Below are 14,714 nucleotides of genomic sequence, written 5' to 3'. Positions count from 1 at the left end.
AGGATAAAGCGGCTAGAGATAATGAGATGAGATGAGAGATATTATAAACAAGTCATCGTATGGTTCCTTGTAAAATCAAGGATCAATTTTACTCATGATTTCAAAATTTTGAAATTTTCAAAACTTCAAAATCACTCATGAAATTAATCCTTAATTTTACTCGGCCCCATACGATTACCGATACAAAACAAACACAAATGATCAGCGCTACTGATCCTTGTCTTGCGTGAATGAAAACATTTCGCTTACATTTTTTTAAAAACAAATCTTGGACTATACTGTAAAAAGTGTATACTGTATTTTGTCAGTGAAAATGTACATTTATTAATTACAAATTACACTAATTATTAATTACAGTTTCATAGCTTTCTGGTGCAAATGCATTTTCCCGAGAGTTCAGTTCATTTGGGAACATGGGAATTTGCAGCATTGCCCAGTACCTTTCATTATGCAAAAGATCCACAATGGAGCTGGTGCTAATTTTAGCTGCTTGCACACCTGAGATTTTAGGTGGGGTTTACATTAGACCATATCAGTGGATCATCAGATTAACGTTTTTAATAAAACGATTAGCGTGCACACAGCAACGCCAATACACGATTTGCGTGCACACAGCAACGCCAATACACGGATACGCTCGGCTCTGCAGGCATCCTGCGCTCCAAATCACTCCGCCCTGAACAGCGAGTGCCCTCTGGAGGGTGCGCACTCCGGCCCTGCGCAGCTCACACAGCGCGCGAGTGAAGCGCACGAGCAGTGATTTGGGACTGAGCCGCTGTGTGTGTGATCTCAGTGCATGTCGGGCATGCGCGTCACTTACCACTTGCAAGTGGAAGGATGGCAAGCCTGAAGACAATCATAACTACACAATGGGCAGTATTTGCATCAGTATTTGCAGTATTTTCATACTTTTATACTCTTTAATGAAAGGTGATACAAGGCGGAAGTCCGCGCCGTTTTTCAGCAGTCGCGTCACATGACCAACGCCAGCGAATCAGGAAGGTGGATGTCACAGTGACGTTGTCCAATGACGACGCCAGCTAGAGCTCAGCACAGCGTATCCGCATATTCTCAATGTTTACACAGCACCGGATCAGACACAATCTGGATTGAATACGTGGACGCTGGCGGATTCCCGTTTCCCGGCGTTTTAATGTAAACGGACAGTGCATCCGCGAAGAAAACGAGACAGATACGGCCTAATGTAAACTTGGCCTTAGGTACAACTTCCTCACTAAGCCTTTAATAAAGAAGTGGTGATAAGGTGTCTGTCAGAATCATCTTTGACACTAATGTTGGTGATTAGTAGTGATTAATTGTTTACAAGAGTCGACTCTTTGAACAGACTCGTTTACATGAGCGCTGACTCGCATAAATGAACCCTCTGGGTATTTTTTAACGACTTGACAGTACTTGTAGGAGGGACGATCTAAAGCAATACTGCTTGTTGAAAACCATGGAGGTGATTATCATTCATTCATCTTCAGGCTGGCGGTAGATCTCGAGCTTCTCTTGGATGGGATGCCACTTATCTCAGAGTACAACACACACACACTTAAACCTAGTCACAATAGTTTACAACCGACATACCAACATTTTTTAGGAGGTTGGAGGAAACCTGAGAACCAAGAGGAAACTCACACAAACACAAGGAGAGCACATGAAACTACTGACGTGTGATTAATATACACACACAACGTCATTTTATGCAGACTCTGTGCAGCACAATACATCTGAAAGGAAAAAAAAAGATTTCCACACTCAAGTGCATTGATTCTCATCCGTCAGAAACTTTTATTAACTTTGCATCATCAGTTACCATCTGAGAAAAATGAAAATAAAGACAAATGAAGGGTATAAAGGAGCTTAAACCATTTTAAATGCATAGATGCAACTTTTTATAAACAATAAATATGACAATAGATTGTAAAAACCATTTGGTTTGAGGAAGATTAATAGGACATGTAATGTAAAAAAAAAAAAGAGAATGCAACCTTACTGAGAGAAATAAAAGGATTAATGGAAAAGCTTTACATGAATTAATTTGCGAAGCTGTTGTTATATTTTTTGCATAGCTTAAAAAAAACCAGGAGAGTTCTTTTTTCACCACAAATTATTCAGTGTGAGAACTGTTCAACACTTCCACACGTCAACATGGAGATTATGATCCTGATACCATGGGGTGTTTCGAAAACTGAGCTCACAAATAATATCTGATTAAATGCACCAGAAATCTGAACTTAGTTCTAATCATGTGCTTGATTTGATTCATTCGGGTTGTTGGAGGTTCACTGATCGTTATCTGAGGTAGTAACAAAATGACTGTAAGTGAGCAGAGGGCAAGATTCCGCTCGAGTGGCCAGAAGGTTGAGAGTTCAGATCCCAAAGCTGACATAAGAAAAATGTTTATGCTTAGATTGCATTTGGCTTTTGTGTGGGTAAAGCAGCCACCGCATGAATTTAAAAAAATTAAAAATTAACAAATATGGACGATATCAATAATAAAAAAATTCTGTAAAACTTTTCCCCCCCTCGACATGCCACAGGGAATGGATCTTTAAGATGCAGTGTACAGCGTGCAGCTTTTATTTCTCGTCTTCCAAAACAAATCAAGAATACTTAACATTCATCAACAATGAGCAAATTCAAGTTGAGTAATAATGGGGGAAAAAACCCACACATTTTAATATTTTAATCTAAAAAGTGCTTTTGTTCCTTTTTGTTAATCATTATTCTCCTACTGGGTCTCTATGACACTAATATAAATGTGTGAAAATAAAAATAAGTGCATAGACAAAGGAAAAGGTAAGCTGGCATAATTCATGATGGACACAATAAAGAGCTTTCGTAACACTTTATAAATACATTACACATCGAGACGCCGTGTACACCTTGTTTCACACATTTCAGGAGAATCCGGATTGGGATAATCCACATAAACATGCAGGTGTGAACACAATTCCCAGATCTGAGTCATAAAGTCACATGACAAGCAAAAATTCCTCATAATACTTTACTTCCAAAAAAAAAAAAACCACGTGATCCACCCACATCTTTAAGGAGTTTCAGGTGTTTTATGAGACTGAATGTCACGCAGAATCCCCTCCCCCCCCCCCCCCACAAAGTGTAATTAAATCATTTGCATGTTCATGCCTGATCAGACTTCAGTCGGACCAATCAGAGACGGATTTGACTCTCATTGTAAAGGCATGTGGTTAAAATCTGATCCAATCCCAACACAAGAAAGACTCGACGGTGAAGACGGATCACGTCACTGAGTGAAGTGACGATCCGCATCACCGCGAGGTTCCGAGTTTCACCTCCTTTAACTTTAATCTCTGAGGCTTCATGCTGCGCTGAGTTTACATGCAATTTAAATAATAATAATAATAATAATAATAATAATAATTAGATGACTGCGAAATTGTGAAGTCGGAATTCCCAGTCAGAAAGACAAACAGCCCAGACGTCTCCACAGTCAACAGCACGCATCACTCGCCTTGGATCATTTTTAATTACAAAAAAAAGGGGAAAAAACCCACCCAACATGCAAAAATATATATTTTTAAATGGATTTTAATTTTAAATGTCAACATTTTTGGGGGAAACAATGATGCTATTAATTTTTTTAACTAACTTTTTTTTAAACCTGTTTTTATTTTTATTTTATTGCAGCTTGTTTGGGGGAAATGCTTGGAACATAATTTGGAATTTTTGAGGGAAGCTTGGGGGGGGCTTCAAAATTCCTGAATTTGGAATTGTACCAATTTTTTTTTTTTTTGAAAAACCCATCTGTAACACTGTTTTTCAATTTTAAATTTTTAGGGAAAATCCTAATGACCCTGTTTTGATTTTTTGTTTTGGAATTTTGTATTTTAATCTTTGTGGGCTGGAAAGTTGGAACAATATTCTGGAATTTTTGGAATTTGACCTTTTGTTTTGGAAAAAAAAATACTGTATTTTATTGTGAAACTTTTGATTGTTAAGTTCCAACACTGCATTTTAATTTTTTTGTAATAAAAGCTTGAAGCAATGTTCTTGAATTTTTGTAATTCTGACCTGAAACTTTTGTGAAACAAACAAAGCTTATTTTAATATTTTTGGTTTTTATTTGTGCTATAAACTCCAGCTTGAAGTTTGTGCTCAACACTGCAGGAAAGGCGTGGTTACCTTTTAGACAGAGAATTAATAAAACAGAAGGCGTTTGTTCGAGTGATTATTCAATACTTCGGATGAACAGATAAAGAGTTTAGATTAAACACAATATTGCTTTTAATGATTGTTAAATTCTAAGATTTTCCACATTCAGGAGGTGGCCATGTTCTCCTGAGGAGAAGCACTGAAACATTCCGACTTGGAAAGACGCGACTCCCGAGTGTAACAGGATGTGGGAGCAGTGTGTGTTCCGAGAGGAAAAACGTTTCAGTGCTTCGGCCCTTCAGGATCTTCAGATGACTCCGAACATGAACATCATGCTGCTGAAAGTGAAGGAGATGATATCTGGGTTTAACAGCGTTAGATAAGTAACGGATCAGGAGGAGAAACTCGGCGAGGATCGGGTCGGATCGGAACCGTCTCGTCGCTCAGTCCTTCAGCTTGCTCTCGATGAAATCCTGGATCTTGTTGATTTTCTCCTCCTGCTGCTCCAGCAGGTCCAAGATCACACCCATGGGAGTCTTCTTCAGTCCCACACCTTCCATCTTATTCTCCAGCTTGTTCTTCATGCTGCGCAGACGGAGTGAGGCGTGGATCAGGACCACTGCCGAGAGAAACAATTACAGCAGCTCAGGATGAAAAAAAGTACAATTAAATAATAAAAATCTAAATCTAATAGCATAATAATGCATTTACAGTAGATGTTCATGAGCCATCAAACGGGATATTACACTTCCTAAACCTGTTTATCTTTTAAATTCTAAATTTATTTATGAAAATTAGACACTTTTACCCAAAGCAATCTATTCCTGAGAAAGCTAAACAACTACTGGTCATTAGGAAGGTCAGGAGGTCATGGGGCAGGGTGGGGGGGGCGTGTCTAATTTACATATTCATGAATGTTAATAGTTTTCATGGTCATTTTAATGAGGAGAAAGGTGTAACAGTGTGCCTCTGCCATTTTACTCGTTTCTTGGACGTTATGTCAGACACATTAAACAACGGATCATGATTTAATATAAAATTAAAATGGTGTTCTAGGAGAAGTTTCTGAGTTCAGGCCTCTGTAGTGATAACCATAGTTTATTTAAGGAGACGGGAGTTATGCACTCAAAGCATTTGATTGGCTGTAAAATGGATGAGGATTTGCATACAGAAGCTGTGTAGAAAAAGCTCTAAAATGCCAAATTTTGCTCATTTTCATGCACAATAGAATATTTAAGTGTTTAAGAAAAGTTTTAATTTCGCTTTCAAACAATTAATAAACAAACATTGCTACAAGGTAAAAAGACATTAAAATTTGCATATAAATGAGACCAACAAAACATTTTCTGACCTATAAAACGTTTCGTGTGTCTAATATCAGACTTTTTTACACACACACAAAAAAAACCCCTGCCTTTCTGCACACTGAAAGCATCAGGAGCTTTTGGACACGGAGCAGGAAAGAGCTTCAGTTTAACCCGAGTCAGATATCTGCACAGCGAGTTTAACAGCAAGCGCTAAAAATGGATTGAGTGCAGGGAGGAAATGCAGGTTTGCAACTTAGCAACAACAGAAACACACACACACACACACACGCAGAACACAGCTGTTCTTCACATTACGACCTGTGGAACGTGTTCATGACTCAGATTCACTGAACCTTCACTTCTATGCTGAAGGACTGAAGACCACGCCCGCCATCCTTATGAAGCTCTACAGCAACAACAGAGACGCAATCAGATCCGACCCGACCATCACCTCCTGAGTACTAAGGCTACATCCACACGACGAGATTTTATTAAAAAAAAAAATATCGCGTCCACATGGGCAACGGATCAGTAAAATATCAGGTTCATATGGCAACGCAACGCTTGCTGAAAACGATGCAATACACATGCCACACCTCTACGTGCGCTGTAAGATGGTCCCATCAGAGACACCAGAACAATAGAAGAAGTAGGACGCATGCGCATAAACCCCTTCTTCTACCCGGCGTGAAGCACTCACAGGAACAAGCACACAACAACAAGAAGAAGATGGCTGCGACTACGCGAGGAAATCGTGCCTTCTGTGTGTACAAATTAGTTTTATTAGTGTGCATAGTTTTATATAACTTAATTTTCTTATTGTGTGGGAACATTTTGAAAAGCAGTCTTATCCAATAAAAAAAAGAAATTCAAGAAATGGTTCAGTTACTTGTTTATTTAAAAGAAAAGCTGTATACAAAAGTGAATGCAATGCAGTGGTTCATACAAAACCGCGAGAGTGCTGCTTGTTCTAGTCATGTGGTTGTGACGTCATCGTAAACAAATCCGTTCTACTCATCCAGACGACTTCGCAACGGCGCCGTTGCCAGATTTTTCCACTCTGGAACCCGTTCTCAAAAAATATGGTTGTGGGGCACCCAAAACGCTGGCGCCGTGTGGACGCCAGGCCGAAACGATAAACAATTTTATCAGATTCACCTGAATCCGTTGCCGTGTGGACAGCCTCTTAGTTTTCCAGCCTTGCCTTCAGGTGTGATGGAACAGACAACTAAAACACGTTTGTGGAGTTTCAGACGCTCTGTTGCCGACAAACAAGGAACACCAACGTCATAATCATCAATGCTGGAAGATTCTAGACCAGAGCTGACCACTTTGGGGCCCACGGCCCACGTTTGGCCCACGCTCTCTTTGCTTTGGCTCATTTATTCTCCTCTAAAATTTAAACTGCTGTAAAATCCTGCCATAACGACTATGAAACATTTTTTGCAGCTAAAAAGTTCATCTGAGTTTTCGTGAATCTGCAGCACAGTGCTGCTAAATCACATCCATCTCATCTACGAAGAACGACAGCATTCTCTCACTCCCTCGGTTTCTCAGTGTTCTGTTTCACTATCATTTTTACACAATGACAGAAGGGAGGAATAATTATAAATATTGCTGATCTGATGTACAGAGGGTATTTTCATATTTTTTTAAAGAAATGCTCACATGCTGTGTGTGTGTGTGTGTGTGTGTGTGTGTGTGTGTGTGTGTGTGTGTGTGTGTGTGTGTGTGTTACATCACTGGCTTTGAGGCAGCCAGTCAATATGGAGTGATTGAGGCAGAGACACACTGATAACAGGAAATTTAGAGATGAACGAATAAATAAACAGGCAAGACGAGTTTTTTAAAACAGAAATAAGTTTGACAGCAGTTTGTCTTATTTGCAGACAGAGTAGCCGCTTTGAAAGAACCCGTATGATATCCATCATCACTCCGCAACCAAACACTCCCTCTTTTTTATAAAGTACAGCAGTGAGGAGTGAAAGGAGAAGGAAAGTTACCTTCCAATGTTAATTTTCTATAAAATATAATACGTTTAATGTAACGTCACATAACCATTAACTTTTAGCCCACAGCCTTCCATCGACGTTAATCTTTGGCCCTTCATGGGAAAGAATGTGGGGCACCTCCGATCTACACCTGTGCTTCCTCCCGATCACAGATTTCCAACCAATTCTTCCTGATCACAAATCCCAAGAAAATTCATTTTGATTGCAGATTCTGAACAGATCTGAATGTTGGAGGCGGGGCTTCCGGGGGTCAGTTAATATTATCAAGTTTGAAACACGTGCTCCGACTCGTGCCCTAATTTTAAAGACTCGTGACTTGACTTGGACTTGAGCGCTGATGACTCGGACTCGTGCATTAACTGCATTCAGACTTCTAAGTTGGAGACGAAGACTCGGATTTTTTCTTTATTTTTTGTAACATGCCATAATAATTTGTCAGAACATATCGACATTAATTTTTATACTAATTTCGTGCAAGAGAAGCACATTCACCTGTTCATACGTCATGTTCAGGAACAAACTAACGTTAACGGCGCTAAAATGCCTGGAGAGACGCCGCTAGGATTGTCCGCTTTGCTTATACAGACTTCTCGTGCAGTGGGAAAAAATGCACTGCGATGTGTTCCATATGTAGAAGAACTATCGAGGAGACGACGGGGACGACCTCGAACTCCAATCGTCATTTGGTAAGACCACACCCAGAGAAGGAAGTGACACACTATGTTCATTGCCCTGTTGATAGTGGGCGGGGCTTGCTGAGCAACGAACAAGCTTTTTATCTGTAGCCTGTTAACTAAAATGGGGCAGAGGAGCAGGAACGTTAGTCCGACACAGTAGCAGAGACGCTTTCACATAAAGGCAGCAACAGACACCGTCACATGGTGCGGGTGGAGTCTTGTTCTCGGAGTGGATTCAGACTTTAGTGAGTCGACTACAACGTCGCTTCCAGCAGCGTACTCTGATGTTAAAACGTGGAACTCCGACACTAAACGTTAGCAGGTCTGGAACTGTTTCTCTGCAGCTTCGAGCTGCTCACTCTGTTAGAGCTGTTACTCTGAACGGAGCAAATCTGCAAAAACACAAATGTACTTTTCTTCCCTTTCCTACTGAACATGGAATTGTATTGGGATTTTAATGACACTACAGCGAGAGCGAGTTCTCTCAGGCTGCATGTAATCAGATGATGTCGAAGGTGTTTCTACTCACACAGCAGAGGGAAAGTGATGCCGAAGATAAACACCATCACGCCTCCACACAGAGACAGCAGGAAGTAACTGACTCCCAGAACGGCGATGACGAACAGCGACGGGTTCTTCTTCTTAAAGTTCTTGATCACCGCCTTGTTCTCTCCGGCCCACACCGACCCCATGAACACCAACGACACCACGACGCCACCCAGGATCATGCCCAGAGGGTTCATGAACCTGCAGCGAACATCGACAGAAGAAGAAAAGCACATGGAGATCAGTTATAAATATTCATGCAAAAATCTTTAAAAAAAAACCCACAGAGGGGTGTAAGCTTTTGCACCAAAGATCACTAATTGAAGGGCTTCAATTTTAACATCCACAATTTGACCTTTTTTTTTTTGCATTTTCTGTTAAAGAAAATTCCATAAACCCAAACCTGCTAAAAAAATTATGTTTATAAACAAGAAATCTCCTGCACTTTGTATTAAGGGTGCACAAACTTTTGCAGCCAAGTGTACAGATATTTAAAAAATGAAATGTTTGGACTGCGAGACACCGATAACAACGCCACGTCCCAGCCAACTCGCTCTGTGAGTTATATATAAATCCGAGCGTGACTCAGTGATTCCTGACAGCTGCACTAGTCGCACACTGCTTTATAAACCTCACCCTGACGCTTTACACTCCGCACCTCACCTCACCGTGCGCGTTTCAGCGTTTCTCACATTCCTAACACACACTGGAAGAGCGATCAGGAGAATGGACATTATTTACGCAGCAAAAAAAAATGATAGCAAGTTTTAGCAAGGTATCTGGAATAAATGAGGAAAAAAGGTAATATTTCTCATAAAGGTATTACACTGACTGTACACTTTATTAGGAACACCCCTACATCCACCCGCTGTTTTTCTGCAGTTCTGTAATCAGCCGATCGCTCGACGCATCAAATCCCGCAGATACAAATCAGGAGCTTCAGTTAATGTTCACAATGTTCAAACATCAGAACGGGAAACATTGTGATCTCAATTTTTGTCTGACTTTCTTTCTTTCTGTCTCTCACTGTGGTATGGGTGTTGGTTTGAGCCAGATGAGTATGAGGTTTGAGTATTTCAGAAGCTGCTGATCTCCTCCTGGGGTTTTCACACACAACAGTCTCTAGAGTTTACACAGAATGGTGCAGAAAACAAAAAGCATCAAGTGACTGAGGCTACATCCACACGACAAAGAGATTTTTTTTTTAAATATTGCATCCACATGGGCAATGGATCAGTAAAATATCAGGTTCATATGGCAACGCAACACTTGCTGAAAACGATGCAATACACATGCCACACCTCTACGTGCGCTGTAAGACGGTCCCATCGGAGACACCAGAACAATAGAAGAAGTAGACGCATGCGCATAAACCCCTTCTTCTGTAGCATTAGCCACAAAGTTTTGATTATTAGTCAGTAGCGTAAAATAGTATCTATTGCCTAAGACACTTATTTATATTTCATATTAAAACGTCTATGTAAATTAATACATAGAAAGCCTGGCCAGGTGCTGAACGTTCTTCTGCCTTCACTTTAAGAGAAATTCAGGGCGAGCATGAGCCTGGGTTCTTCCCTGTCACTGTCACACGCACACACCTTCTCACTCCCTGCCCTATGGCTATAGTCCTTTTAAATCATGTGCTCGTTTTTTGAATGGAGACGCGGAAAGAGGAATGAACGGGGGTAGATGGAGAGAGAGATGAATGAACGGGGGTAGATGGAGAGAGAGAGATGAATGAACGGGGGTAGATGGAAGCCAGTACGCCAACATTCTGAGATCCTCCAGAATTCTTTAATGGTCCGGAATAAATTGAATGCTACACGTTGATGGATTACTTTGTTCTTCTACGCCCTTTTTGAGGAATGTATCTTCGGACTTAAACCAACATCTGAAGAGGTGAGACCACTCCTTTTTTTTCCCTATTTTTGCTGGCGGGATTGTCATGTGGTTGTGACGTCATCGTAAACAAATCCGTTCTACTCATCCAGACGACTTCGCAACGGCGCCGTTGCCAGATTTTTTCACTCTGGAACCCGTTCTCAAAAGATTTCGTTTTGGGGCACCCAAAACACCAGTGCCATGTGGACGCCAGGCCGAAACGATAAACAATTTTATCAGATTCACCTGAATCCGTTGCCATGTGGACAGGGCCTAAGCAACAGTTCTGTAGGTGGAAACAAATGCCTTGTTGATAAGAGAGGGTCAGAGATCAGAAAATGGACAGATTTGAGGTGGTTTGAGCTTTTTTTTTTCCAGGAAGGATAAGGTAACTCCTATAATCACTCTTTACAACCGTGATGAGCAGAAAAGCATCTCAGCATGCAACAGAAGAACAACACACCACATTGGGTTCCACTCCTGCAGCCAAGAACAGGGACCTTAGAGTCAACAAGTTCCTATTAAAGTGGCCATGAGTGTTTTTATAACAAATACAAAACTGCTCATTTCTGGACAGATTTAATAACGAACGCTTGAAAGAAGTGAAAATATCTGCCAGTAGAATAAGACGAGTTCAAGCTTGAGATCAGTAAAAATACCTGTAGAGAGATTTATTTCTCGCAGATTTGTTGAAAAATAATCTGCAAAAGTAAAATGTGAGCTGAATTTGCTTATATTCAAGCTTTTGACTGATTTTTTTTTTTGAGATCTAAACCTCAGGCTTCTCTATGATACGCTAGGATTTTGATTCATAAAGCAATGATTCAATGTTTGTGAATCATTTTTACACCCTAGCTCTCCTTTTTCAGTAACGCCTGATTTACGACCAGCGACATCATGGTTCTGGTTGTCATAAGAAAGTGATTGTTTGTACAGTAGTTATTGTGCTCTTTAACCTCTTTGGGTTTTGCCTTGGAGACAGGACTGAGCATTCTCGAGAGGTGTTCTCGTACAGAACCTGGGTTCTCCCACTCCGCTGCAGAATTTTTTTTAAAAAGCTTGTAGAGGCCTCTGACGTCCCTTTACGATTAATGCGAGTCACGTGAGACCCAAATGATGAATTTCAACCGAGCTGAACGACAACAACTTTTGAGCTAACCAGAAAATCAGATGTGAGCGAGTAGATCCAAATGAAATAACCAGATAATAAATACATTTCAGATTTAGAAGCCCATCTGAAACGTGGCCCAAGAAATCTGAATTAGTTGGCAACGTGAATGGAAACAGTGAGTTCAGGAATAAATGACGTGTTCTGCATGTGTCAGTTGGATCGAATCAGATCAGACACTGTTCCTCAAGTCTTCCATCAGGTCTGATCACACACACAACTATTATTATTACACAACCAACATCAACAACTTTCTATTCTCAGCTCTGTTTATAAAAAAAAAAAAATTACACCCCAATGGGATTTTTAGAAATGAACTCTGGAGACATTCTTTCTGACTTCTTAAATATTTTGTTTTCTTTCTTTCTTCTTTTAAATAAGAGTATATCAGTATTAATGAGGACAATCTATTAATGTGACAATTTTTTCTATTTTTATTAATGTATTGTATCTTTATTGTTTTACATTATTCATTTATGTATGTATATTTCTTTTTTCTTCTTATATTCACTGTATAATCACTCAGTTGATTGCTTTTTTTATTCTGTTTTTCATTTAATTGTTTCTCATTTTTTGCCTTTGTTTGTAACAAATGTGGTGTTTGATTATTGTTTTCATGGGCGAGGTGTTTTATATAAGCCCTTTCGGGTTTCATACCTCTCCTTCGCACATCTCAATTATAATAATTGTTTACATTATTTTAAATGATATGCTTGTGCATGGGGCGGCACGGTGGTGTAGTGGTTAGCGCTGTCGCCTCACAGCAAGAAGGTCCGGGTTCGAGCCCCGTGGCCGGCGAGGGCCTTTCTGTGTGGAGTTTGCATGTTCTCCCCGTGTCCGCGTGGGTTTCCTCCGGGTGCTCCGGTTTCCCCCACAGTCCAAAGACATGCAGGTTAGGTTAACTGGTGACTCTAAATTGAGCGTAGGTGTGAATGTGAGTGTGAATGGTTGTCTGTGTCTATGTGTCAGCCCTGTGATGACCTGGCGACTTGTCCAGGGTGAACCCCGCCTTTCGCCCGTAGTCAGCTGGGATAGGATCCAGCTCGCCTGCGACCCCGTAGAAGGATAAAGCGGCTACAGATAATGAGATGAGATACTTGTGCATGCATAAATAAATAAATAAATTAATTAAAAACACACAAGGCACATTTAACAGTTATTTGATGAAATCGAGTCATACATGAGCTGACAGCTGACAAGGTGTGTTGAGAAACAAGGCTATTTTATTTTTAATTTTTTGCAAATTCGATAAACGAAAACTTTATACAAAACATCAGACAAAATAATTTCTGCTTAGAATGTAAACAAGCCGGTGAAATAACCGGAGCAATTTGTAAAAAATGCGATAATAATTCTTGAAAAAAAAAATCATCATCAAATACTTTTATTCCATATTTTTTGCATTTCTGTTTTTTTTTATTTCGTCCTCGGTTGGTTCAGCAACACGCACCGCCATTTTGTTTCTCTCTACTCATGGTATATGAGCTGATATCCTAGTAGGAGAGTAGCCAATCAGAGCACACGACTGTTTCTATCCAGTGAATGTGGAGAGAATAATTATAGATATATAGTTATCGTTACATTTTTATCTGTATATTGTATAGTCAGCTTGTTCTTGTGGGGCGGCACGGTGGTGTAGTGGTTAGCGCTGTCGCCTCACAGCAAGAAGGTCCTGGGTTCGAGCCCCGTGGCCGGCGAGGGCCCTTCTGTGCGGAGTTTGCATGTTCTCCCCGTGTCCGCGTGGGTTTCCTCCGGGTGCTCCGGTTTCCCCCACAGTCCAAAGACATGCAGGTTAGGTTAACTGGTGACTCTAAATTGAGCGTAGGTGTGAATGTGAGTGTGAATGGTTGTCTGTGTCTATGTGTCAGCCCTGTGATGACCTGGCGACTTGTCCAGGGTGAACCCCGCCTTTCGCCCGTAGTCAGCTGGGATAGGATCCAGCTCGCCTGCGACCCTGTAGAACAGGATAAAGCGACTAGAGATAATGAGATGAGATGTCTGATAACTTGCTGCTGCAACAAAATTTCCCAGCATGGGATCAATAAAGTCAATCAATCAATCCAGTGCACAAATCTGTCCTCAAATCCACAGTAAAGAATCTAAAATGTGTTAAATATTTTTTCTCCTTGTGGCATCACTGCAATTACAAACAAGTAAAGGTCTGAATGAGTCTGGAATTCTAAAAGACAAGTCATACTGGAAATCAGATCAGGCTTAGATGATGATGATGATGATGGAATATTTACTGCATGGCTGGACTCAGAGATATGTTTATTTATACAATAAAGCTACGTATACACACACACACACTAGTCCACGCTGTAATGGAGGTGTAACCTGTACCATCTTCTCTTCCTACTGTACATACCCGACAATGAAGAAAACCACAGTGGCCACAGCAAAATAATTGGTCTGGTAATAAAGCAGGTTGCTGATCACTCTGTTGTTCCATTTAGTTAAATCCGTCATGTCCGGTTTAGAGAACCTCTCGGCTCCGGGGAAGAAATCATCCCACTGCCTCAGCGGCGCCAGCTCCATGTTTCCGGGTGCCATGTTCGTGTTGACAGGGCCGGGGTGTGTGCGTGTGTTGGTTTAAACCGCATTCCACTTAAACCCCGCCTCCTGCACCATGATTGGCTGTCAGTTCCTATTCTCAAGCAACTGCCACCTTGATTGGACAGTAGATGACTCAATCATGACACAGCAAGTCTAGAAAGATCCCGCCTCTTGCTTTATGATTGGTTGGTTTTACCCAGAAGCAGCACGAAGATTGGGTGACTAAAGCGTCACGTCACAGCGGCGGCATAAGAATTCAGGAAGTGCAAGTTTCATTACTTGTGGATGGTGAGGGTGGTTTGTGGCGGCGGTTGGTATCAACCGATTTGTGACTGGGTCTGGCCTAGCCTTAGATCATGGGTGATGAGGGGAGAGGAAGAGGAGTTAGTAGGTACACTACCGTTCAAAAGTTTGGGGTCACCCAGAC

At 41.0% G+C, this 14,714-nt stretch overlaps 1 protein-coding gene across 1 annotated transcript; it reads right to left on the bottom strand.

The window, feature by feature from the left end:
- Positions 1 to 1,770: 1,770 nt before the first annotated feature.
- On the bottom strand, positions 1,771 to 14,319 carry arl6ip5b (ADP-ribosylation factor-like 6 interacting protein 5b). Its single transcript, XM_060937132.1, has 3 exons — positions 14,100 to 14,319; positions 8,666 to 8,883; positions 1,771 to 4,759 (listed from the first exon to the last, which is right to left on the bottom strand). The coding sequence occupies exons 1-3, from the start codon at positions 14,282 to 14,284 to the stop codon at positions 4,584 to 4,586; spliced, it is 579 nt and encodes a 192-aa protein (XP_060793115.1). The 5' UTR covers positions 14,285 to 14,319; the 3' UTR covers positions 1,771 to 4,583.
- Between the last annotated feature and the right edge of the window lie 395 nt (positions 14,320 to 14,714).

Source organism: Neoarius graeffei, chromosome 13, assembly GCF_027579695.1.
Source record: "Neoarius graeffei isolate fNeoGra1 chromosome 13, fNeoGra1.pri, whole genome shotgun sequence".
In the NCBI taxonomy this organism is placed as follows: domain Eukaryota; kingdom Metazoa; phylum Chordata; class Actinopteri; order Siluriformes; family Ariidae; genus Neoarius; species Neoarius graeffei.
The sequence above is the reverse complement of the archived record's forward strand: the minus strand, read 5'-3'. Positions and strand labels throughout refer to the sequence as shown.